The sequence below is a fragment of the Ctenopharyngodon idella genome, chromosome 11 (assembly GCF_019924925.1).
Source record: "Ctenopharyngodon idella isolate HZGC_01 chromosome 11, HZGC01, whole genome shotgun sequence".
NCBI lineage: Eukaryota > Metazoa > Chordata > Actinopteri > Cypriniformes > Xenocyprididae > Ctenopharyngodon > Ctenopharyngodon idella.
Window position 1 is genome coordinate 27,013,337 of NC_067230.1, and position 24,846 is coordinate 27,038,182.

Genomic DNA, 24,846 nt, shown 5'->3' on the forward strand with positions numbered 1-24,846 from the left:
TCTATCAAAAAAAAATTATATATATATATATTTTTTTAAAATATATTTCACTGTATATACACTACCATTTAAAAGTAAAATTACAGTAAAATATATTGTGAAATATTTTACCTATTTAAAATAACTGTTTTCTATTTTAATATATTTTAAAATGTAATTTATTCTATGATGTCAAAGCTGAATTTTCAGCATCATTACTCCAGTCTTCAGTGTCACATGATCCTTCAGAAATCATTCTAATATGCTGATTTGCTGCTCGAAGAAACATTTCTTATTATTACCAATACTGAATATATTTTTTGTGGAAATGGTGATACATTTCTGTTCAGGATTCTTCGATGAATAGAAAGTTCAAAAGAACATCATTTCTTTGAAATATAAATATTCTGTATTATAAATATCTTTACTATCACTTTTGATCAATTTAATGTCCTTGCTGAATAAAAAAAAAAAGGTAATTTCTTTCACAAAAAAAACTTGTGAACAGTAGTGTATAATATATTAACTTATATTAACATGGACAAAATCTGATGATCATGTTCTCCAGCATGATTTGAGTTTATTTCAAGCTTAAAAATGGATTTTAATCCCTAGATTTTCAGACTTTGTAGTTTCAAATGAACAATGACACTATTATCTTTCTAGAGCTGCTTTATGCAAATTGAATTCTGTTTGCATCATTGATCATCATTTACTTGTTTAACATTGTAAAGCTGCTTTGTAACAAACTGTATTGTATAAAGCGCTATATAAATAAAGATGACTTGACAGAGGGTTTGAGCAGAATACACTACATAGTATCTCATAGAGGGAGATGTTTTGCTGCTAAAACAACCTGCATTATGGGTGATAATCAGGCTTTGTATTCTCTATTGTAGTCTTTACACCAAGCGAACTTTACTGCGGTGCAGTGCATGATGTCATTCCAAAAGTCAAAGACTGCTGCATCTACTTAGTTTTTTTTTTTTAACTTTCAACCAATCAGACACAAACACAGCATGCGGTCCTTTAAAGGGGCCGGACTCTGGGTTTTACGATTACCATATTAATGGACTGGCTCTAATGAATGTGACAAATACAGATACAACCCTGTCTCTCCTTTCTGTCTCTCTGTCTCTCCCCTCCTCGTTCTTTCCGCGAGACTAGTGGTCTGAGAAAAGAGAGATAAAGGGCACAACTGGACCGACTTTGAGCGCTATCTCGTCTGCAATTGCCTTTGCTTTCATCAGCTTATTAATCAGCGCTGCCAATTACCGCGATTAATCACAGGGAGAGATAGAGGTGTCTCGAGGAGGGGCCGGAACAGTGAGACAAAATGCAGGCTCACACACGCAAACACACACACTTGTGTAGGAGCAGAAAGGAGGGCAGTCATGATACCGGACCTCTGTAATCTCACGGTTTTGGTAATCTTCACTCACCTCATTTAAGATAGTGAAAGCCTCACTCAGTGCATTGCCCAGGAGTCCGATTCCTTTGGCGAATAACTTGTCCAGATGCTCTTTAAAGTGCTGATGAATAAGAACATGAGAAATGGCTTTCAGATATGTTTTAGGAGTCCTAATTTCACTGAAAATTAGGTAATTACAGGCAGCAAGTGTGTGCCATTGTTTAATAAAAGAAAGACATACATCCTTATTAGTACTGTCAGCTTGAACGAGAGTGCCGTTTAGACAGGGCTCCACATAATGGATCTCTTGGTTGTACTGGAAACACAAGAAATTAGACACAGTGAGTATTAATTAAAAAAAGCCTTCAAATTAATTGATATCCTAAAGGGTACTAATTATTCCACTCATGGATATTAAATCAAAATTTCCTTGCGTTTTTGTATCGAAAGTACATGAACATACTATTACTTTAAAAAAAAAAAAAGATCATAGTCTAAAAAAATAACCATTTTAATGCTAACATAATTTATTACGTAAATTCTTTATTTAAGTTTTTTAATGTTTTTGAAGGAAGTCTCTTATGCTCACCAAGGCTGCATTTATTTGATCAAAAATACAGTAAAAACGGTAATATTTTGAAATATTTTTACAACTTAAAATAACTGTTTTCTATGTTAATATATCTTAAAATGTATTTATTTCTGTAATGGCAAAGCTTAATTTTCAGAAATCATTCTAATATGCTGATTTGGCACTCAAAAACTCCTTTCTTATTACTATCAGTGTTGAAAACTGTTGTGCTGCTTAATATTTTTGTGGAAACCGTGATACATTTTTTACAATGTAATGCAACGTAAAAGGCTTTAATGTCACTTTTTATAAATTACATAATAAATATAATAATATACAATAAAATAAATTATATTTTAAAAATATGATTGATTTAAAATGTAAAATCATTTATATTTTGACATTTCTGAAGTTTCTCGCAGCCACTGATCTAGAATCAATTTTTACCTTTTTAAAGGTTCAGATTTAGGGTGTGAAAACTGATCCTAGACCAGCTGCATTATCCTAGAGCAGCATTCGGAATGATATCTATATTCATAAAAACACATCATGCCTTTGTAGAAGAAGGATAAAGCTCAGAGAAGGCTAAGCTTTAAACAAGAGAGGAAACTTTCTCTGTTCGACTCACTGCAATAATGTTGAAGAAGTCATCATCCCCGAGCGTGTCCAGTATGGAAGCGACTGTCTGTCTGGCTATAGTCAATCTTAAACCCTTCATACTGCCACTGACATCCACCAGAATCACAACATCTTTAGGAGAGGTGGCCGCCTGGATATACCTGAGACAACAAGATTCAGACAGAAGTGTTAATGCATGAATAATTTAGAAATAAACTAAAAAGTTAGGTTAAACTGGAATCTATTCTTGAAAACCAAACAAAGGCTTACTGATCATGCTCACCACCACAAAACAAATAAAAAGCACAAAAGAGACATTTAAAGAATCATTTAAAGAAGAAAAAAGTCGTTCATACCATTTTCTGTTCCTGCAGTCAAAAGCAATGACACCATGTTCATCAGGATGCCATTTCACACCTGAAAAAACACATAGTGTAAAGAATTTAATTTACAGGTTGACATAAAAGAATTTGATATTGTATCATATATGGATATTGTTGATATTGTATGTGGTGTTTTTCCCCTCACACACATAGAACTGTTCATATTAAAATCACGTTTCACATTTATCGTTTTATAGTTTGCAGACTCTTTACTTAGAAATCAAATGATGGTCTATCTCTGTGGCTCAGCTCCTTAACCACATCTGTTTAGCACAAATAGCTAATTTATGTAAATTTGACATAATGCTATAAGATGTAAGATGTGATTTAGTCCGCCACAGGCTTTGATTAATGGAAGGAATTTTCTCTATGTCCTCTCTGATGGTCTGTAAAATTAAAACATTAGTGAAATCAGCCAGTTTGATCTTCATCACTTTCCGCGCCGACATAATGCAACATTACACACCTGGGTATTGTCGGAAAAAACCTTTAGCGCTTCCAAAGTACTGCCAAATAAGGGTCGGGTCCCTTCTGAAGTTATCCACGAAAACTTTGTTCAAGGCTTCTGACCAATAGACGCCGTTAACAATGTCAGGGTCTGAAAGGATGAGGAGAGAAAATGAGTGAGAATTTATTTGAAGCATCATTTGCAATCATAGCAGAAACACAGTCCTAATTTGACCTTTAACCCTAATTTCGTTCGTCGTACAAGCCAAAAGTGGAGCAGTTAAATCACCTCATCCCAGTTCCACCCCTCCTTCTGCTCCGAGTCCAACCTGACTCCATAAAAAACCTCTTGCCTTTGTCCTCAAGCACACAAAGCGACGCCATTGAAAGGCCATTATGGGCACACACAAAGGGACACGGTGCATCCACCGCGCGTGAGCGCCCACTGCAGCATCCGCAGATCACAAAGCGAACAGCTACTTTAAGAGTGATTACTCTGTTCTCAGCGCGCTCTTCGCTGGGGCATTGAGCCCTTGGCTTTGTTCATTGCGCCGTCCCCAGGTAGTTATTGACCCGTAGTGCTGCAGTGACACTGAGGAGTTCGTTCTCGGATCAGTAACTTCAGAATGACCTGAGGTGGTTGGCTATTATCACTGCTCTATGACATACTAACTTACCTCTCTCTATCTTTCACTCCACAACCTCAGGACACCCAGGAGCTGTTTATTAGCGGCACATTCAAAGTTTTTAATCTGCTAATGAATCTGTTTCTTTGTTAATATGCATAAAGGACTAATAAATGACCATAATAAAAATCATTATTGACCACCAATAATAATTCATAACAACTGAGCACTAAATCAGCATATTAGAATGATTTCTGAAGGATCATGTGACACTGAAGACTGGAGTAATGATGCTGAAAATTCAGCTTTGACATCACAGGAATAAATTACACTTTAAAATGTATTCAACTAGAAAACAGTTATTTTACATTTTAAAATCATTTCACAATATTACTGTTTTTACTGTATTTTCAAATAAATGCAGCCTTGGTGAACAGAAGAGACTTCTTTCAAAAACATAAAAACGTTTTATTGATTCCAAAATTTCATCTATATGTATCTTAATGAACAATTTATACATGCACATGTTTAGCATATGTTTAATGTTTTTTATTAGTTTTGACCTTGTAATTTTTTTAATCAAAATGAAACAAGACTTCCCTCTGGTGACGTATGCTGAACTTCTCCAATCATTCAGTCTGCTTAACCTTGCCACTTTCTTACAATCGACTGAAGCTAGCACACAGATCTGCCTCCATCTAATCAACAACTGATGGAGAGAAGTCCCATCCTACATATTTTCATTTCTGTTAATCCATTTCATTCGGATGTATGTCAAAATAAGGAAGAAAATATCTGCCACTACATCCGTAACATCGCAACATTAAAGGTACACTATGTAACTTTTGACCCTCTAGTGGTTAAAAAACAAAAAGCCTATGTTGATTCACGTTATATTACGAACTCTGTCTTATTCTGTTTCTCCTCTGTTCGGCATTTTTTTTTGTTTTTTTGAGATTTAGCGTGCTCCATGTCAACCTTTCTCACTCGTTGTGACAAATAACCTATGCCACTCCCACACTATACATGCGTCAAAGTAGCCGGAACAACTTTTCTCTATTTACGGTTTTAACGAGACATGATTTCCTGTGAAAACCATCCAACTAGGTCTAAAATATAAACACTTTTAATAGGCTTACCATAGTAAATCAGGGTAAGACAAAACATGTTTTGGAAGAAGGATTGATGATGTATTGACTGATTTAAATTTTGAACAAAAAAAGTTTACATAGTGTATTTTTAAGCATGGGTGAACTGCAGCATTTTGTTGCAAAAAGCATTCAAAATAGCCAATTATGCCAACATTTTTTGCATTCAACATACAATACAAATCAACAATATTTTAGTATATTATAGAAGATATTTTACCAAAACTTAATAACTCTTAAAAGCATGAAATGGACTGACATTTTTCCCATTCTGCTGCTCAGGATAGTAAACAGTTTTGGAACTGTGCGTGTTCTTGTACTGCCATCAACCGATCAATGTGTCATGTTGGTTGAATCACACCCTATATCCTGTATGCCCAGGTAAAAACAGGATGCATTACCTTTATTGTACATGTTGGTTGGCACCTGCACCACGCTGAGGCTGAGGTTGACGGATAGGTTATTAAAATGATCGTTGGGTTCCAGGAGGAACTCTCCTCCCAGCTCCACGCTGTTCCCATCTTCATCCACCTCGTTTATGAGCACTGCGTTGAAATACTCATACTGCAGGAAGAAAGACGAGCAAAACAAGTCTATATAGAGGTGTCAAGCTTGAAAAAAGAAAATGTGAATGAAAAAGTAACAAATTTATTTTAGTTGATAATACTGCAATATTGCTGATATTCATTCTATGCTGTTACAGCAACTTAAAGTTTGCAGTAAGTAAGACTTTTTTTTAAAGAAATTAATACTTTCATTCATCAAGGACACAATAAACTGATAATATATGACAGGAAAGACATTTATAATGTTACAAAAGATTTATTTTTTAAATAAATGCTGTTCTCTTGAACTTTCTATTCATCAAATAATCCTGAAAAAATGCATCACTGTTTTTCTGCAGAAGATATTAACCGTTTTCAACATTGATAATAATAATAAATGTTTCTTGGGCACCAAATCAGCATATTAGGATGATTTCTGAAGGATCATGTGACACCGAAACTGGAGTAAAATTCAGCTATGTCATCACAGGAATAAATTACATTTTAAAATACATTAAAACACAAAACAATACAATTTTAATAATATTTTTCAATATATATATTTTTTGCTGTTTTTACTGCATTTTAGATCAAATAAATGGTGAGTATAAGACACTTCTTTTGAATGATAGTGTCAAAGTTTTTTTTTTTTTAAACAACCTATAAGATTTATTAGAGACTTAACTGAGAACTCAGTTATGTTTCATTTAAGTATCAACTTTGGCTCAGATGTTTTTCCAAAAAAGTTCATATCGAAATTTTTGACTTTGCAAATCTGAGCACAGTTTGAGACACTATTGACATCTGAAACTCTAGAGGAGTGTGAAATTACATGTGAGATTACTAGGGTCTTTTACTCAGACAAAAAAACTAGAGAATGTTCAGCAAAAGTCTCAAAGCTAAATGTTTAATCTCAAAGCTGTCTGGGAGAAAACAAAAACTGAGACATTAAACATTAGTGATTTTTCTATCCTACAGGAAAAAAGCCAAGGTATGCATAAACGTTTAGACTAAAACACTAAAAATGTTATTTACGCACTGCATGCACACACACTCTATAGGTACAACATTTCACACGTGTCCCAGTTGAACTATAAAGGATAACGGGCAAAGAACATTTAGTTTGTGTCCAGAGGCCATGCGTGATTAAACTACCTCTCACTTTACTGGACTAGAGGTCATTCTGTGAAAAGAGGCTATCTATCTGTTAGGTGAGTGTACTTGGTAACACCTTTGTGTTTACTATTAAGCGGCGTGTGTGTGTGTGTGTATGTGTGTGTGCAACAGCTCCTGTTGGGGAGGGGGGCATCACTACAGCAATGACAGCTCATACCACGGCTGGGCGCTCCGGTGATACACCCCTGGGGGGGCGGAGGGGGAGCGGAGTCGAGAGGAGTGTAGCGAGGCAGAGGAGAAATGCTCCACACTCAGCGTTTCTGACAGCACTGCGACAAGCGTTTGAGGGTTATCAACAAACAGCAGGAGCAGGAGCTCCACACCCTGACCGAATCCCAGTCCCAGTGGGTCCCAGTGAGTCAGAACTCCTCATTCAAAGAGTCACGGCCAGAACTGTTTCCTCCAGATCGTTATAAACATTCACTATTGGCCAGACCATTTATTGAAAGCTGAGTTTTTATATACTCACACTGAGGCACTAAGATAATTCAGCAATTTTTTAGGCCTTTTTTATTTTATTTAGGTGAATTTTTAGTTTTAATTAATTGCATTACTCTTTTTATTTTTATATTAATTCCCGTAATAATTCTCCATTACATTTTTTATGTCCTGATGTCTTTGTTTGACATCAATATAACCCAATAAAATACTCACAAAAATGTATTCTTTTAGTAAATCATACTTACAATTACTAATTGATTTTACAAAAAATTATATTATTAAAAATTATATTAATTATATATATGGGTCATTGACGAATAAGGTATTTAAAAGTGTAAAAAAACACAATTGAGATATAATTAATTTTGAAGCTTTATTAAGTGTTAAAAATGAGATTGTGTGGTTTAATTAACTTAATTAACACTGCTTTTGTAATTTTTTACAAGATGGACACAATTTGTCACCAAAAAAGTAATTCAGTTTAACCAAAATGTTGGTTTTACCGAATGATAATATTTTCAAACAATGCTAACAGGCTGATATCTAGCTAGCAAAAGGACAACCAAACATTTTATATTTAGTACAAGTTTTTAAAATATTGCAACATTTTCCATGTTTTATAGTGGTTGTACCGAATGACCTGATGTTTCGGGACATGTATGAGCAAGTGAAAACATGAATTTTTCAAATAGTTAAAAGAGAGTTAGTTACTTTGCTTCACAACCATGTGGTCCTTTGCAGGTGTCTGAATGATGTCACATCCTGTCACATGATATTGATCGCATGACTTGATCCAAAATGGTCCCTTTATATTGGTTACTCCAAATGACATCAATGAAATTCATTTTTCTGGACATTCTTTCTCATAACAAAACTTCTACACATAATTTTAATACCATTTTGCACCATGTTGATATATGATGTTATAAAATCATGGCAGAATAAAAAACATATACATTTATTACATTTTAAGATATTTTAATCACAAATTAAATGGCTGTATTGGCCTTTGGACGGTTAAACCGAATGACCTTTTGACACTTCAAAATCTTTAAAATACCTTTATATGTAGCAAAATTTTGGATTCAATAAAAGAGATCTAGTTGTGCTACCTTACATACTTTGGATGTCATATCTTTGTTTTTTATTATTATTATTATTAAGGACAAAAAATGACCCGTCACGTCATTGACCCATATATGTGTGTGTGTGTGTGTGTGTGTATATATATATATATATATATAAAATGAATTAATGTGTTAGAATAAAGAGTGTGTATCTCTAAAATAACCATCCTTCCTTTCAGTCAAAAGTTTTATGTTATAAAAACAACATACAGAAATATAGAGGCGATAAAACCGACTCTTTCACTATAATTAGTTGTGTGAATAAAAAAAAAAAAACAGTTTATGAATCACTGGAAATGTATTTTTACTTACAAAAGAGTGAGTGCATGAATTCATTACTGAGGGGGGATAGCATTATTTTAAACGTATTTTGCTTCAGTGAATTTTCCATTTGTCCCTGAATAGCGCAGCCAACGTGGAGTCATTTATCTTAGTCGGAGTGCGGAGGCCGGAGAGAGGGGAGGGCTTTCCGGGACATAAATATATATATAAATATAATTCACTTCAAGAACTAAGCTGGAGGTCATGTACAGGATATTTGCATAAAGCAGGGCTACAAGATTATGGCAAGGAGTGCAGGGGCTTACCATTAAAATATCCCTTAAGATTCAATTCTAAAGAACACAATAGAATCTCATACCACACTCTATGAAATATCCATGAAAATAATAAAAAATTAATATGCATGTAATTTTTTGTGTTTGGACATTTCTGACACTATAAAGTGGCATAAGAGCATAAGAGCGATTGGGTTTTCTTTAAGAACTGTCCATGGTTCTGAAATCTTCCCATATGATACTGCAAAAACAAACAAGTGTACAAACTCTCTCACCTGTAGGTCAGGGTTCTCCTCATGCTGAAGATGAGCTTCCTCCGCCGCTTCTACGAGCCTCTACACATGAGTGACATGACACAGAGAACAGCAGAAACACAGAAGAGATGAATGATGGCAAAATACACTGATTTGTTCTTGATGGGCAACCTGAGCTTTGTGCGATAGATTTCAAAGATGCAGACATTTGTGATCATCATAGCCTCTAGCTACATGTAAAAGACATTTTATAACATCATTAACAAATATATTACATTTTATAATGCTTATCAGATCATAAGATAATGTACTTTCAGAATGCCTTTGATTCATATGGGCGGCGGGGGGTTCAATAACAAACTGACCCTGAGAAACATTCACAGGAGTAAACCGTGAAAACTAGCCCTGTCATAAAGACAGATTAATGAAAGTTAAAAAGTCATAATGATTTATTTATGAAAGTAATTGTAAAAGGTGACCTATTTAAAGCGAAACTAAACAGTAATATAATGTTTAGTTTACCTGCTGCTTGCAAACAGGTTGTATTTCACGTGGTGGCTTGTTCCCTTGCGGCAAACACAAGTGTGTGTGTGTGTTGTGTGGGTAAAGGACAGTTTATGTTTTGTCGTCATTGAAAAGTGCTGGCAAGCATTTTTAGTTACATGGCGGTGTAATTGCTTCCAATCCACAAAACGCTTTAGGAAAAATAATTAATACTTGTCGCATTTCAAGGAAATTATAGCAACATAACCAAAAAAACAAAAGTGAGGCTTTGTGCCAATTTTATAAATACAAGCTACCTAAGCCAAGCTGCTCTGTAAAATATACTAATACTATAATGAGGCTATGTTCCTGGAAAAAACAGAAAAACAATAAAAGAACATATTTCAATGTCTTTGTTTATGTATGTCGACAATATAGCCTAATATTATTTTCACAAGAAAAATTGTGTTCTAAATATGTTTTTAGATACAAACAGGGTGCGAATTATGACAGTCAAAACATAAGGCTGGAGGGGGCGTACATATTCTTTTACACGCAAGTACATTTCAATCGTGTTTTTAAACGTCTCATTAACCACAAAAGCTAAATCACGAGATAGAGAGGGGAGGGGGAACAGTTAGTTATAGCGCGTATTTTCACCTGTCGCCAAACAGGCGGCGCTAGCGAACTGAACAGCGCGTTTACCTGAGGAGGTAAGCATTTAGCAACAGTACAAACGACGCTATTAGCCTTCCGTTGCGATTGTCAAGTTAACAAACATGACAAATTAGCATTTATAACTTAAGTAGAGATTAACATCACAGATAGGCCTATCCAAAAAAAACGTTAACATATATTTTTGTTTAAAAAGTCTATTTGACGCATAATTAGCGAACTGTTTGCTGCTGAACCTCAAAAGATTACACCCCCAAAAAATAGGCCTACAAATTCCTTTTCGACGACTCTGAAAGACAGTTTATTGTTCTGATTCACCTAGTTTATTCCTTTAACCGCCCCAAAAGAAGCTGGAACTTTTTAACAGCTTTTAAACAATATTTCAGTAGCTAATAAGTTTGTCAGCGCGCGGATTTTCTCTCACATGCTCGTAAACAGAAGGCGCGTTCGCCTGAGTAGAAAGGAGGACATAATTTGTCATATTATTGTAGATTTAACATATCTCAAGTAGGCTATATAACAAAAAATATTGCTTAAAAATAATTTAAGATATATACGCGAGACAACACGAACATTATCAGCAGAAAATAATTAAAAAAAAAAAAAAAAAAAAGCCTGGATAAATATTTAAATTATGTTTTTATTTGTATTTGTAGAATTATTTTCCAGTAAAATAAAATATGCTGCAATACACTTGGATTTCTGTTGTATAAATTGTATAAACTCCCTTCAATTCCGTCGAATGTGTACATTTATTTTGTATATACGCGCATCGCATCCATTTTATAAAATCGGTATGCAGCAGTAAGCTACAAATGCATGAGGTGTATTTATGGGTTTTACCTTTCATGGCAAACCGACTCCATTGCATCATAAAATGACAGTGTGTATCTGCAGGAGTTAGATAAGCCTATCTCCTCCACGCACACAGGCAATTAAAGCTGGACCGTGTGTGTGCCTCTGAAGAATAACGGCACGAGCCGGTTGTAACGGGAAAATCTATATGTTCTTCTATATAGAAGGGAGAAGCTTCAACCGAGATGCTTTTTATACGTTAGCAATAAATAAAGCTGTTGCGGCTGCAGCATCCAAGACAATAAATGACTGATGGAAAATGCTGAAACAATAGGAATTCATGCAAAAATCGTCAAATAATTAAAATAATGTCAATAGATAATAATAATAGGCTTAATAATTCCAACCTATAGGCTATATAAAAAAAAAATTAAAAAAAAAATGCGTTGTTAAAGGCTGTTCGTTTAAAAAAAATAAAACAAAATGGAAGACGCATGCAGATTTTTGAAATTCTCTTCCTCTTAATTGTTACTTACTCGTGTGGCCTCAGCTTTTTTCCGAAATATTTCCTCCATATTCTGCGCCAAAGTTTTCACCACTTTTGCGCCGTCAATCTCCTCTATTCGCACAGATTTCTCATATTCCTTGTATTTCTAAAAAGAAATAAATGGGCCATGTTACACAATGAATATACGCACGACAGACATTTTACTACTTTTTGTGTCAGTGTGGTCAAGGCTGGATGACATTTTTTAATAAAAAACAATTCTTTAAACAATACAAAACTGACACACGTTGTTTTCTGTAATTCAGTTTATACATAAAATTAAATAATACCTAAAATATCAATTCTGAATGCAGCTTGTCTGGCAGTAGTGAAAGTATGTTGCATGTTATGAACAGCAATTTATTTAAAAAATAAATAAATAACTCTTATGCTAAAAACTCTCATGCTAAAAACAAATTTGAACATTTTTATTCATATTTGCACACTTTAATGCAGCGGATCACTTAATTCATTTCTTTGCTTTATATGTGTGTGTGTGTGTGTGTGTGTGTGTGTGTGTGTGAGACCAAATGTCCTCATAAAGATAGTAATACCAGTAATTTTTGACCTTGTGGGGACTTCTTTTTTTCTGGTCCCCATAAGAAAAACAGCTTATAAATCATACAGAATAATGTTTTTTGAAAATGTAAAATGTGGAAAAATTTTAGGGTCATAGAATTTACAGTTTGTACAGTATAAAAAATCATTATGTCTATGGAATGTCCTTAGAAAACATGGAAACCCAACCTGTGTGTGTATTTCACATTTTGTTTTGAAGTTCCGCAAATAATCTGAATGGAAATCTTATTAGAAAGTCTCTGCTTTGTTTATGAATATCTAAAGAAAATCTCTTTCAAAGATATTAAAATTCAGCAAATTCAGATATAAAACTCCACCAGACATAAAACTCAGAGAGAAAAGACACTTTAAACACTTTTAGCCCCAGATCTCTCATATAATGGTAATAATTTGCACAAAGTAAATTAGATAAATGTGGGGAACCCATGATCATCTTTTCTTTTAGTCTAATGTGATACCCTCAAACATGAGTTTAAGAGATCAATGTCCAGCATGACAAGTTCATTTGTCAGCAGGTGATTAGCAAATAGGGACATTTACGTATTCAAATCTGAGGGAGGCAGATGTGTGTGGCAGCGGAAGATGGACGGACGAGACAAATTAAAAAAATGACGAGAGACAGTGATGGAGAGACGGGGGACGGTAAGAAGAGGCCTTTACAAGTCTCCATGACCTATGCTTTGCATTGTCTCTTCGTTAATACAGCTGTCGTTCCCATTCGAGTTAGTGCCACAAGTCTTCAGATAAGCGTGCCGTCGTGCGCCTCTCTCTGACAGCGGCCTTTCTGATTGGCCGATAAGACAAATCCGCTCCAGATAACGAGCTCAATCTTGTCCCCGTAATTGGTGGAACTGCTGCTGCAGTGTCTGTTATTGGTGGAGGAAGAGCGTTGTGGGTGGGCTGCTTTGGGGAGGCTGGGTGTGGCTTGTCGAAAGGGCTACGCATTGTTGGAGGGTAATTGAAATGGAGTCAGAATTCGGGAGAAAGATAATAAGTTGTCAAGCCTGGGCGAGTCTGGATAATGAACTACACTTCAGACAACGCTGAGTCTGCAGTACAAGCGACACCTGAAGCAACAGCACTCAATGGGCGTTGTGATATTAGACTATTCAAACACACTCAGGCATCGACGCCTGCAGGCTTACACCACTCCACTATAAAAAAAAAGCCTTTCTGATTAAAATAAGTTCATGTTAAACGAAACATGGACATAAATTTCATAAAAAAAACACTCAAGTTCCAAAACGTGTGCCATACAGCCATTCTGATGAAAACTTAAAGGATTAGTTCACTTCAGATTTAAAATTCCTGATAATTTACTCACCCCCATGTCATCTAAGATGTTTATGTCTTTCTTTCTTCAGTCGAAAAGAAATTAAGGTTTTTGAGGAAAACATTACAGGATTTTTCTCCATATAGTGGACTTCACTGGGGTTCAATGGGTTTAAGGTCCAAATTGCAGTTTCAGTGCAGCTTCAAAAGACTCTACACGATCCCAGATGAGGAATAAGGGTCTTGTTTAGTGAAATGATCGGTCATTTTCTGAAAAAAATAAAAATTTATATACTTTTTAACCACAAATGCTCATCTTGCACTGCTCTGCGATGCGCCACGTATTACATAATCATGTTGGAAAGGTCACCCATGACGTAGGCGGAAGTACCATTCAAGTGTTAACAAAGCGAACATGCAAAGACTAAGTCAAACGCCCTTTACAAAAAAAGATAAAACAACAATGTCGGATGATTTTGAAGTTGGAGGAGAAAATGAGATGGAGTTTTTCATCCTACCGTGGTACTTCTGCCTATGTCACACGTGACCTTTCCAACATGATTACGTAATGCGTGGCGCATCACAGAGCAGTGCAAGCTGAGCATTTGTGGTTAAAAAGTATATAAATTTTTATTTTTTTTAGAAAATGACTGATCGTTTCACTAGACAAGACCCTTATTCCTCAGCTGGGATCGTGTAGAACCCTTTGAAGCTGCAGTGAAACTGCAATTTGGACCTTCAACCCGTTGGTAGCCATTGAAGTCCACTATATGGAGAAAAATCCTGTAATGTTTTCCTCAAAAACCTTTATTTCTTTTCGACTGAAGAAAGAAAGACATAAACGTCTTAGATGACATGGGGGTACTGTAAGTAAATTTTAATTCTGAAGTGAACTAATCCTTTAACTTTCCAGGAGGCAAAATACATATACACATCTAGTGTTTTTTTTTTAAGACAACGGGACATAAATTAATTTTAAAAAACACAAACTCTGGCACATCTAAAATCCCACCATGTTCTACACAGTTCTTTCAAATTAAAAAACGTCTTTCTGATAAAAAAAAAAAAAAAGTTTCCAGTAAAAGAAAAAGGATCCATACATGTCACTTTTTGAAGACAAAAGGACATAAACACCATCAATACACACACACATTGAAATCTTAACTTTAGAAAAGGCTGATAAAAATAAATTTCCAGCATGAAAATTACATATCTTTCTATCTTCTATCTTTCATTTTTTTTAAGGCAACATGACATAAATTGCATCAAAACACTCTTGCACAGCTCAAATGAGTTAAATTCTGTTCAACACAGAAATAAAAATGAGTTAGTGTTAAGCTTGGACATGCATTTTGTGAAAAAAATGTGTCTCACACGTCTTTTTTGTCCAAGACAGGACATAAAAAAACGCACTCTGGAACATCTATAATCCCACAACATATTCTTTATAGTCCTTTTAAATTAAAATAGGCCTTTCTAATAAAATTTCTAATAAAAAGTTTCGAGTACGAGAAAAGTATGAATACATGTCTTTCTCTGTTTTTTAAAAACAATGGGACATGAATCACATGAACATGCATAAAAACATATCACTGAATGTGAAACCAAAAACAGGAAATAAACCACATATAAACAGTATGCATACATGCCTGTCCCAGTTTTTAAATATAAAAACCATGAAAACACACATGCTGGTTTTCCATGTTTTATGAGCACATTCCATAGACATAATGATTTTTATACTGTACAGACTGTATATTGTATATCTCCTAACCCTAAACCTACCCATCACAAAAAACTTTCTGCATTTTTACATTTTCAAAAAACATCACTTAGTGTGATTTAAAAGCTGTTTTCCTCATGTGGACCAAAAATTTTTCCTACAAGGTCAAAGATTTAGGATATTGCCATCTTTGTGGAGACATTTTGTCCCTATAACGTAGGTTATACAAAATGTGTTGTGATTAAAAATAAGATTTCTGTAAGCAAAACAATCTTGCCTTTTTTTTTTTTTTTTTTTTTTTTTTTTTTTTACAAGACAACAGGACATCAAATAGCATGGAAACACACACTCTGGCACATCTCAGACCCCCAACATGTTTCTAACACCAACACCCCCCTCCACACACACAGATCGCATAAGATTTAGGATATTGCCATCTTTGTGGAGACATTTTGTCCCTATAACGTAGGTTATACAAAATGTGTTGTGATTAAAAATAAGATTTCTGTAAGCAAAACAATCTTGCCTTTTTTTTTTTTTTTTTTTTTTTTTTTTTTTTACAAGACAACAGGACATCAAATAGCATGGAAACACACACTCTGGCACATCTCAGACCCCCAACATGTTTCTAACACCAACACCCCCCTCCACACACACAGATCGCAGCACCACGCGGCAAATTACCCCTTTAAGAGAGAGACCATGGAGAGTTATTGAGGCGGAACAGTTCATTTCACGCCTGTCCTGCCTCCCCACCCCTCACCCCCGTCCCGGCACCCTCCCCGGCCCCCAAAAAAGCCATAATCAAAGCCATTAATGCTGCGTTCGTCAATAGTGATGATCATCCCACTGATTCAAAACACAGTAGCGAAATAGTCCCAGGGAGAGTCCCAGACTACCAGATGCTCCTGGACAAAACAAGTTTCTGCCATCATATTCTCAAGATGCTGCAAAATTATTCACTGTAAAAATGCTTAATGGTAATGTATTTGTACAATCTGTTATTTTGTTGCGGTAAGTTGGAAATTTCAGCTATTGAAAGCAACAAAGGGTGACATTTGTATGGCTGTTTTCCCCCCCTTTGTGTAAAAATCAGGTAATTTTGCATAACAAGCTTAATGATCACTCTTAACGATCCTCCTTAATGAACCGGCCTGCTGCCTCATCCCTCCCTTTCTGCTTCCAGCTCTTCAGACAGACAGTTTATTGGCCCTGAGCCCCACCCATCGGTCACGCCCACTGAGCAGGATGATGGGAAAAAGTGCAAACATACGCAGAAACGGCAATGAAGAGAGAACACAACTGGCTGGGACATTTTACAATGTATTAATGTGTGTGTGTGCACAATAATTCTGGATGGGATGATGGAACATGTTCATTATTGATGCTTTTGGCTGAATCAGGAACAGATTTCCATCTTAACTCCCACCTTAAAGCGATAGTTCAAACAAAAATGTGTCATTTTTTACTCACCCTTATGTCATTCCAAAGCCATATGTTATATTTTTAAATGCATTTTTTCCATTGAAAACTGAAGGATACATTATAAACAATATTCTTCATCTCTTTTTAATACAGTTCATAGGGATGCACCAATATATATATATATATATATATATGTTTTGGCCGATATGAAACCGATTTTAACAAACAACTATTGGCCGATTCCGATACCGATATTTGTCACTTGCATATTTGTTAGAACTTTTGCCTTCAAAATTAGGGATGCACTATATATCGGCCACCATATCGGTATCGGCCAATATATGTTCATTTTTAATGTTATCCTTATCGGCCCGATAAGAAAATTTACCCGATATATTACAGCCGATAAATAATGGCTTATTTCCTTCAGCTGAGACACTTCAGATGCGTACTGTTCACCATGATGGTTTTGAATAGCTTGAAATATGATTGGGACATGGCTTTTAATGGTGAGACTTTTCTTTTTGTAATCAGGCTCTAAAAAATTATATAAAAATTTGGATTTAGATTTGTCGGCCAATATATCGGTTATCGGCTTTCAAATATACAGAATTATCGGTTATCGGTATAGGCCAAAATTTTCATATTGTGCTTCCCTAATTAAAATAGACTAATGTTTTGATCATGCTTTAAATCAAATTATTTTTATTGAACATGGATCGGATTCATTTAACATTCAACAGGCCAACATTATAAGAGAGGCAGAAAGTAAGATATAAAAACAAAATACAAATAAGAAAACATGACAACCTTCAGAGGTTATTTTTGCTATCAAACTATATATGCTGACAAACTATATTTTGTACACATTTCATTTTGTTTTGTCAAGTAATTATTTTACCAGAGAAACGCATTGGATTATGCAACAGACATTATACAACTCAGTGCCTTCATGCAGTTAATTAATAAATGATTGGTTTTAAATTGATCAAAAATCGGCCGATAAATATGGACAAAAAGCACCACAAAAGTTGGCAATACAACCAATACACTGTTTCAGCCTTCTGAATCATAACATTTTTATAGCAAGGAACAAGTTTAAGTTGATATCTGATAATCTTCCACTCCACTGAAGCGCTGAAATTTGCATTCGCATTCATGCCATGTTGATGCACAATGCCATATTTGGCATCATTGTCATGAAGTTTCATTGGTTTCTGTGTTTTTTTTTTTTTTTTTTGTAATGAATATGATGTGATAGTTTGAATATGCACAATGGGAAATGAGATTTTTCAGTAAATAATAACCCAAACATGAATAATCTGACATCATTTATTCAACCTCATGCTGTTCCAAACCAGTATGACTTTATTTCTTCTACAAAACACACAAAAAAAGATATTTTGAACAACACTTCAGTCCATTGACTTCCATTCTAAAAACAAAAAACAGTAAAGGTGCGTCCCAATTCACTTGTGCACTTTTCTTTGTAGATTTTTAGTATAAATAGTGTGAGTAGTGTGTTTACAAAAAAAGTGTACTTAAAATACCCAGATGATGCACTTAATTAACTGAAAAAAAATATTGGACACTTCATGCACTCAAATGTCGCAGCTTTCCTTACATTGCAAAGGGGGAGGGGCTATTAGACTCCGATGCTGGATGACAAAATAACCTTATAAAATTCATACACTACACAGTTAAGTACATAGTATAAGTGCATAGTGTATAGTGCGTCATTTGGGACACAACTTAAGACATTTTTCAAAATATCTTTTTACGATCCAGAGAAGAAAGAAAGTCATACAGTTTGGGAGGGTAGGTAAATGTTTTTAATTTTTGGAGTATTCCTTAACATTTCAGTCTGTTTCTCACACTAAGCTACTGTATGACTTTAAAAGACTCAGAGATTAGCACATGGATCATGTGGACTAGTTTATGCTGTCCTTTTTGGAGCTTGGCAGACATAATTAATATGAACTGAACAGAAAAAAGCAAATGTTTTGAAACAACATGAAGGTGAGTAAACAAAGACAGATTTTTTATTTTTGGGTGAATTATTCTGTTAACAATTATGCAAGGTAAATCAGCCGCATTGGTCTCGGATCAGTGGATAAATACAACACCGGTAATGGCTCTGACTACACTATAGATTTTTCTGTAAGTAAGGGCCCAATAGCTAAAGATAGACCCCGAATCTCAGTTTTAGTTAAACAATCAGTGTTTGTGGACACATGTATCCTTCACAAACACGCACTGACAAAGAGACTTATCTATAGTGCCTATATACCACTAATATACATGAAAACTCCCATCATTCTCAGCTGTAATTCTCAAAGCCTCAGTTTCATTCATTTGCGCTGTTTTATAAACAGACCCGAGCTAGTTCAGTTAAAGAGTCACGTACACACATTCTGTGAGGAGGTAATTACGACGATAATATGTGCACTGATGGTGAGAGCTGGGCTCTTATCTCACACCAACACTGAGAGACTTATTAATACTTCAGAGACAGAGAGACGGGGTTATCTCAAAACATCCATCACTGTTTTTCCTTCAATAGAAACCGAGAGGAAATGAAGTGTGTTCTGTAGTATATAACGCCACCGTATAGTGCATTCAAACAGCAGTATTAGCTATAACACCGTATACTGGAACAAAGAAACGAGGTGGAGACCTTAATCCGTAAAATATCAGCACCGTCACATAGATATGAAGTTTAATAATAAAATATTAATATTGTAATGTGTATCTGTGCTTTTTTCTCTTTTGATATAGTGTTATCAATATTGAATTGTTATTATGTAAATATAACATCACACCAAAAAGACTACATAATGTACACAATATGAATGGATATGAATGAGGAAATGGATAAATTATTAAAAAAAATACGACAATGGGCATCAAATGTCTGCGTTATAGCCCTTTGTCTAAATTTTCCCTTATTTTTACTACTTTATATTTTTTTGAAGAACACCATGATTTATTTCATCATTTAAAAACGCACAACATTTGTATCCAAATGCCTCTGATTCAAAAAATATTTCAACCCTGTGACCAAAAAGCACACAGTTCATAATATCAGCTGCCACCATGTGGTTAAAGTGTGCAGTGCATCATCAGATGCTCCTTTGTCATTTATAAAGAGACACACATTTATTCAGTAATTCTATTTGTCCAGCTAGTCCTACACAGGTGTTTAGATGCGAAAGACAGATCGGGGGGAAAGAAACTGAGTGTAATGAGCCTTATCCAAAAACTCCCTCTCACACACACATCTCAGATTATACACCTAGATGTTGTAAGGCAAAGCCATCTGTATTCATATGAGCTGAGAAGAGGTGTGTGTGTCAATGCAAGTGTGTGTGAGAGAGAGAAAAGGGGAAATACCTTCTGTAAGAGCTGAGATCCTGAGTATTTTGAAGCTATTGATTTTATTTCACCACCAAACGCTGAAGCCCAGAGTTTCACCCTGTTGGAGAAATCACTCAAATTACAACACATTATGCCACAATATTAGCAATATTATAATGATATATTAAAAGTAAAACAGTTAACAAAAGCTAATGCATTAACTGTTTGTAATCATTATAATGTATTCTGTATGGCCATACAGGAGCATTTGGGTTTGTTAAATTCACATTGTTTCTCATTTTTTGTGTCCAAAAAGTTCTTATGCCATAAAAGCTTTGCATACTGTATTTTCATTCTATACTATCTTAAGGAGGTACAGTATTTCTACCTGATCTGACGGTTAGAAATGACTTCCATTGGTGTAATGTAATGTAGTGAGGTTGATAATATCATATTACTGTAAATTATATTTGTGGCTTAATCAGCTGATTATCACATGAAGCACATTTTTGCACACTTTATAAACATTTTTACATGTAGGCTACTGTGTATATCCAACAGCAATATATTTTGTTATGTTTAAATATAATAAAATGTGCACATATTACATATTTGGACTCTAGAGATAACTAGACCCTCACAATAACCATCACAAAGCATAGTTTTAACCTCTCTCTGAGTGCACTTATGATTATAGACTAAATGTAATTATTATAGCTTCTCTATGTTGTGCATACATTTAAAATATTCATAAATTATAAAAGCCTTTCATATTGAGACTCTAGAGATAACTAAACATTTGAAAAACCACCAAAGCCATCATAAACGAATTCTCTACAAATTTGCATTTGGATTTAATACAATTATCAAGGCTTCTCTATATTTTACATGCATTACAATGTGCATTTTTTATAAAAGCATTTTATATTTTTACTCTAGAAATTTCTAGACCCACAAAAGCCCTCACACAGGATAGTTTTAACCTCTTTGTTTCTACATGCATATAGGTTAAATGCAATTATTATGGCCCCTTCTTCTCTATATTGTGCATGCTTGCTCTTCTACTCACACTGATAAGGGGATCTCCGGTTGGGACCCCCGCACCTCCAGCGCCGTCCAGCACGCGCTCATCACACACAAGAGGAGGCAGTGCGCGTGCATCAGAGGAATTCTCCGGTCCCGCTGCATCCTTCCCCCAAAATTTCTCACGCTGCAAAGGAACCGGCGGCTGGGGCAGCCTTTAGAACTCCCCCCTCCTCTCGGTCTCTCTCCCCTCGGTTACAAAAACAGCACCGAGAGCCAATTCAGCCGCACATCTGCCCGCCCCAGCGCGCGTGCTGCCTCCGGAGTTTCAGTCTCTCCGCCCAGCTGTCACACACCCCACGACCTCCTGCTCGTGCTCTTTGACATCGATCCTTGCTTTTTATCACTGCATTGGTGGCACAGAGAACAAAACAGAGATTTAAATGCTTATTCTTGTGCGTGAACCTTTCTCTTAGAGCTGAGGTAAATTAACTCGCGCGCTCTCACTACTGGCGCTGCTGATATTATGATGAACGACACTTTCGGGTCAGTGCATGTACTACAGGCAGAAGTTTAGGGAGACGAGAAGCGAGTAGAAAGTCTTCAAGACAGTGAGGCTCATGTGTAAATCTAGAGAAGGAGATACAGTGCGGTTTCCCCATGCGAGCGCGCTCACGAGAGAAGCTGATGCGAAACTTTCCCTCGGCAACGCGCATTCCTCCGTTTGGGGATGCTTTTTGCTCTGATGTCAAGCTGTGGGGATTACGTATTTTAGTTTCATATGAATAATTTGCTTATTAATAATTACAAATAAGCATTTTATTATTAATTTCATATTAGTTTTTTATATTAACATTCACCTCGATAGAAGACTAATTTTCATAACAGCATTGCATGATTCTGAATATTGTGGTTTATAGCTGTTTCTGTCTCACTTTATGATGTATTTCACCTAGGCAAGTTGTCAGATTGGGTAAGTTGTATCTCCATAACTGTAAGGTTTTGAGTCTTATAATAGCTAATAAGTCAGATTTTTGCTCTTATTTGAGTATTTTCATGTACTAGATTTCATATGTGACAATATGATTCTGTAGCCTATATTGCTGTTTTCATTTATATACATGTTAATAAAAGTGCCCCGGGTGTGTGTTCACAGTGTGTGTTTGCACTTGGAAGGGTAAAATGCACAAATTCAGATTATGGGACACCATACTTGGCTACACATCACGTCACTCACTCGTACTAAAAACAGTAATATGCTCATTGACATACAGATTAATTCAGCCAGATGTATTATGGCTGCTCCTCATCAACAGATGCCATAAAAGAGCAGATAGTACTCAAAGAAAGTAAGTGAATAAGATTTATGACCAGCCACTAGTATTATAGCACTGACCTCTCAAGTCTGATGCTTAACAATGGCATCCAGGAGTTAATTGCCATTCTCTCACTTTTTTTTTTTTTTGTTCCTCTAATTATCATGAGCACATAAATGATGAGGTGCATTTGCGTGTGTGTGGTAAGGAGTCTGATGGATCGGTCTTAACACGGCCTGCGTCTCTGTGCAGTCATGATTAGCTGGTAAATGCATCATACATCACAGACTCAGCTAGAAACAGTGGCGACTGAAGCTGAAAAAGACAAGGCATACTGTACTACTGCATTGCTGCTACAACACGCCAAACTCTAAATGACATTCATAAACTTCTGTTTAATAAGTAAGACTTATTAACAGTGTCGGGGGTAACGCATTACAAGTAATGCGAGTTATGTAATCAGATTACTTTTTTCAAGTAACTAGTAAAGTAATGCATTACTTTTAAATTTACAATAAGTTAAGTTCTCAAATAAGTAATGCAAGTTACTTTGTTTTCCCATTTATTCACTGACAGCTCTCCTGTCTCCATGTTGAGAGAAATAGGGAGTAAGTGCAGGTGTTGTGTGCGCTGTGTAAACTAATGTGTAACCAGTTATTGTAGTTCTAGACTAAATGTGAACATGCATTTCCTCATCTCACTTGCAAAAAAACAGATTCAGTATTCCTCAAAATGAATAAAACAGTGAAATGCAAATATCACAGTTCTTTGCAATAAGTGTAAATAGTAATTAGATGCTATATATACTTTATATTGGCAGATACTATTTGCACCTCAGTATTTATGTACATTAACAGGATGCAATAATACACAGAGTGTAAATGATTATATTTATTAAAATAAATGGATGCTGCCTTATTGGGAGAATAAAACCCTTCCTACACCTTCCCCTAACCCCAATAAACACTTTTAATATTATTAAACACTCGTTAGGCAGTTTATTTCCACTTTTAGAACATTATTTTTTGTCTTTTATCTTTTTGATGTGTTATATGGTGGGAAAATGGAGAAGAATATGCTCTGCAAAAAGATTTGAACCCGCATCGATTGCGGTAAAAGCCAGAACTGCCAGACATTGTGGGCGGAGCTAGTGTAAATAGCAACAAGGGATGCTATTTGCACCTAGTGTAAATAGACACTCCGATAAGGGCAGATGTTAAATTAATCTCACTTTATTAACCAATGTCTTCGCTGCTAACCTTTGATGATCCAATTCAACCATACGAATAAGCAAAAATTACTTTTAAACATCATATTTGTTTTTTTATTGCTGAAGGGTGTTGATTATGTTGAACTTCGTTCTCCTGCGATCGAGAATGTCAGCACAGCTAAAAGGTTTGTTTGAGCTGTGCCCTCTACTGTACAGGCGTGAATGTGCATTTCCTTCAGCCTGAGGCTAATTCATTTCACTTTTGGTGTGAAAGAGCCTTAACATTTGCCAAAAATAGAACTTTTGCTTTATTGTTATTAAAAACAAACAAGCAAGCCCAGCCCAGGTGAGAAAAAGTAATGCACAAGTAACATAAAGCATTACTTTCCATCAAAACTAACTAATGCAATTAGTTACTTTTTTGGGGAGTAATGCAATATTGTAACATTACTTTTAAAAGTAACTTTCCCCAACTCTGCTTATTAAATGTCTCCTATATGTTTACTAATGTATATTAAAAAGCACATGCAGAAATAGAAGTCTTACAAGGTCCTTCTTTAATCAACGACAAAGACAACAATAAGATTAAGAAATTATAGGTCTTTCAGGGACAGAAGCAATAGTTTTAACAACTCTTGAAGCAAATCCGGTTAGTCTGTGCTGGAGTTCACTCTAGTCTATTTTAATGCAGGACACCAAACACACAGTAATCTCTGTCTTGTCTTAATGGAAGTTAAAACTCTTAGCAGGTCAAATATAGTACTGTGCAAATGTGACATCTGGCACTGAAGGTGCTGGGAATCACTTCACAGCTAATCACAGTATATATATAATATACATGGATAGAGATGCCTAGGAGCATCTCTAAAACAATAACATTAAATGATAAGGCCTCAAAGCATTGATAAAGGATGAATTCTTGTAAATTAGACCACTTTCGCCAAGTTACTTTACTGCTCCATGATAATTAGCAATGAGTGAAGTCAGGAAGTGTAAAAATTCATAGTGTTGCACTTACGAAGTAATATTGTTTCCCAGTACAGCAACTAGTCCATTAGTTCTGCCACCAGTCAATGCGTAGGATATCAGTCGACTAGTCTAGATCACGAAACTTCAGTTGAACTGTTCTACTGTATATGAAAACTTCCTCTAGGTTTT

The 24,846-nt window shown here is 35.4% G+C and overlaps 1 protein-coding gene across 3 annotated transcripts in view; it reads right to left on the reverse strand.

Annotated features, from left to right (window-relative positions):
* Nucleotides 1-21,809, reverse strand: part of cacna2d3 (calcium channel, voltage dependent, alpha2/delta subunit 3) — a 51,124-nt gene extending 29,315 nt beyond the window's left edge. For all 3 annotated transcript variants that reach the window (XM_051912236.1, XM_051912235.1, XM_051912234.1), the window contains exons 1-10: nt 21,209-21,809; nt 20,176-20,257; nt 11,773-11,889; nt 9,305-9,364; nt 5,585-5,747; nt 3,429-3,560; nt 2,936-2,996; nt 2,590-2,740; nt 1,632-1,706; nt 1,422-1,511 (exon numbers count right to left, since the gene is read on the reverse strand). In XM_051912236.1, the coding sequence (XP_051768196.1) occupies nt 1,422-1,511; nt 1,632-1,706; nt 2,590-2,740; nt 2,936-2,996; nt 3,429-3,560; nt 5,585-5,747; nt 9,305-9,364; nt 11,773-11,889; nt 20,176-20,257; nt 21,209-21,327 (1,050 nt within the window). In that variant the 5' untranslated portion in view covers nt 21,328-21,809. The remainder of the gene's footprint in view (nt 1-1,421; nt 1,512-1,631; nt 1,707-2,589; nt 2,741-2,935; nt 2,997-3,428; nt 3,561-5,584; nt 5,748-9,304; nt 9,365-11,772; nt 11,890-20,175; nt 20,258-21,208) is intronic.
* Between the last annotated feature and the right edge of the window lie 3,037 nt (nt 21,810-24,846).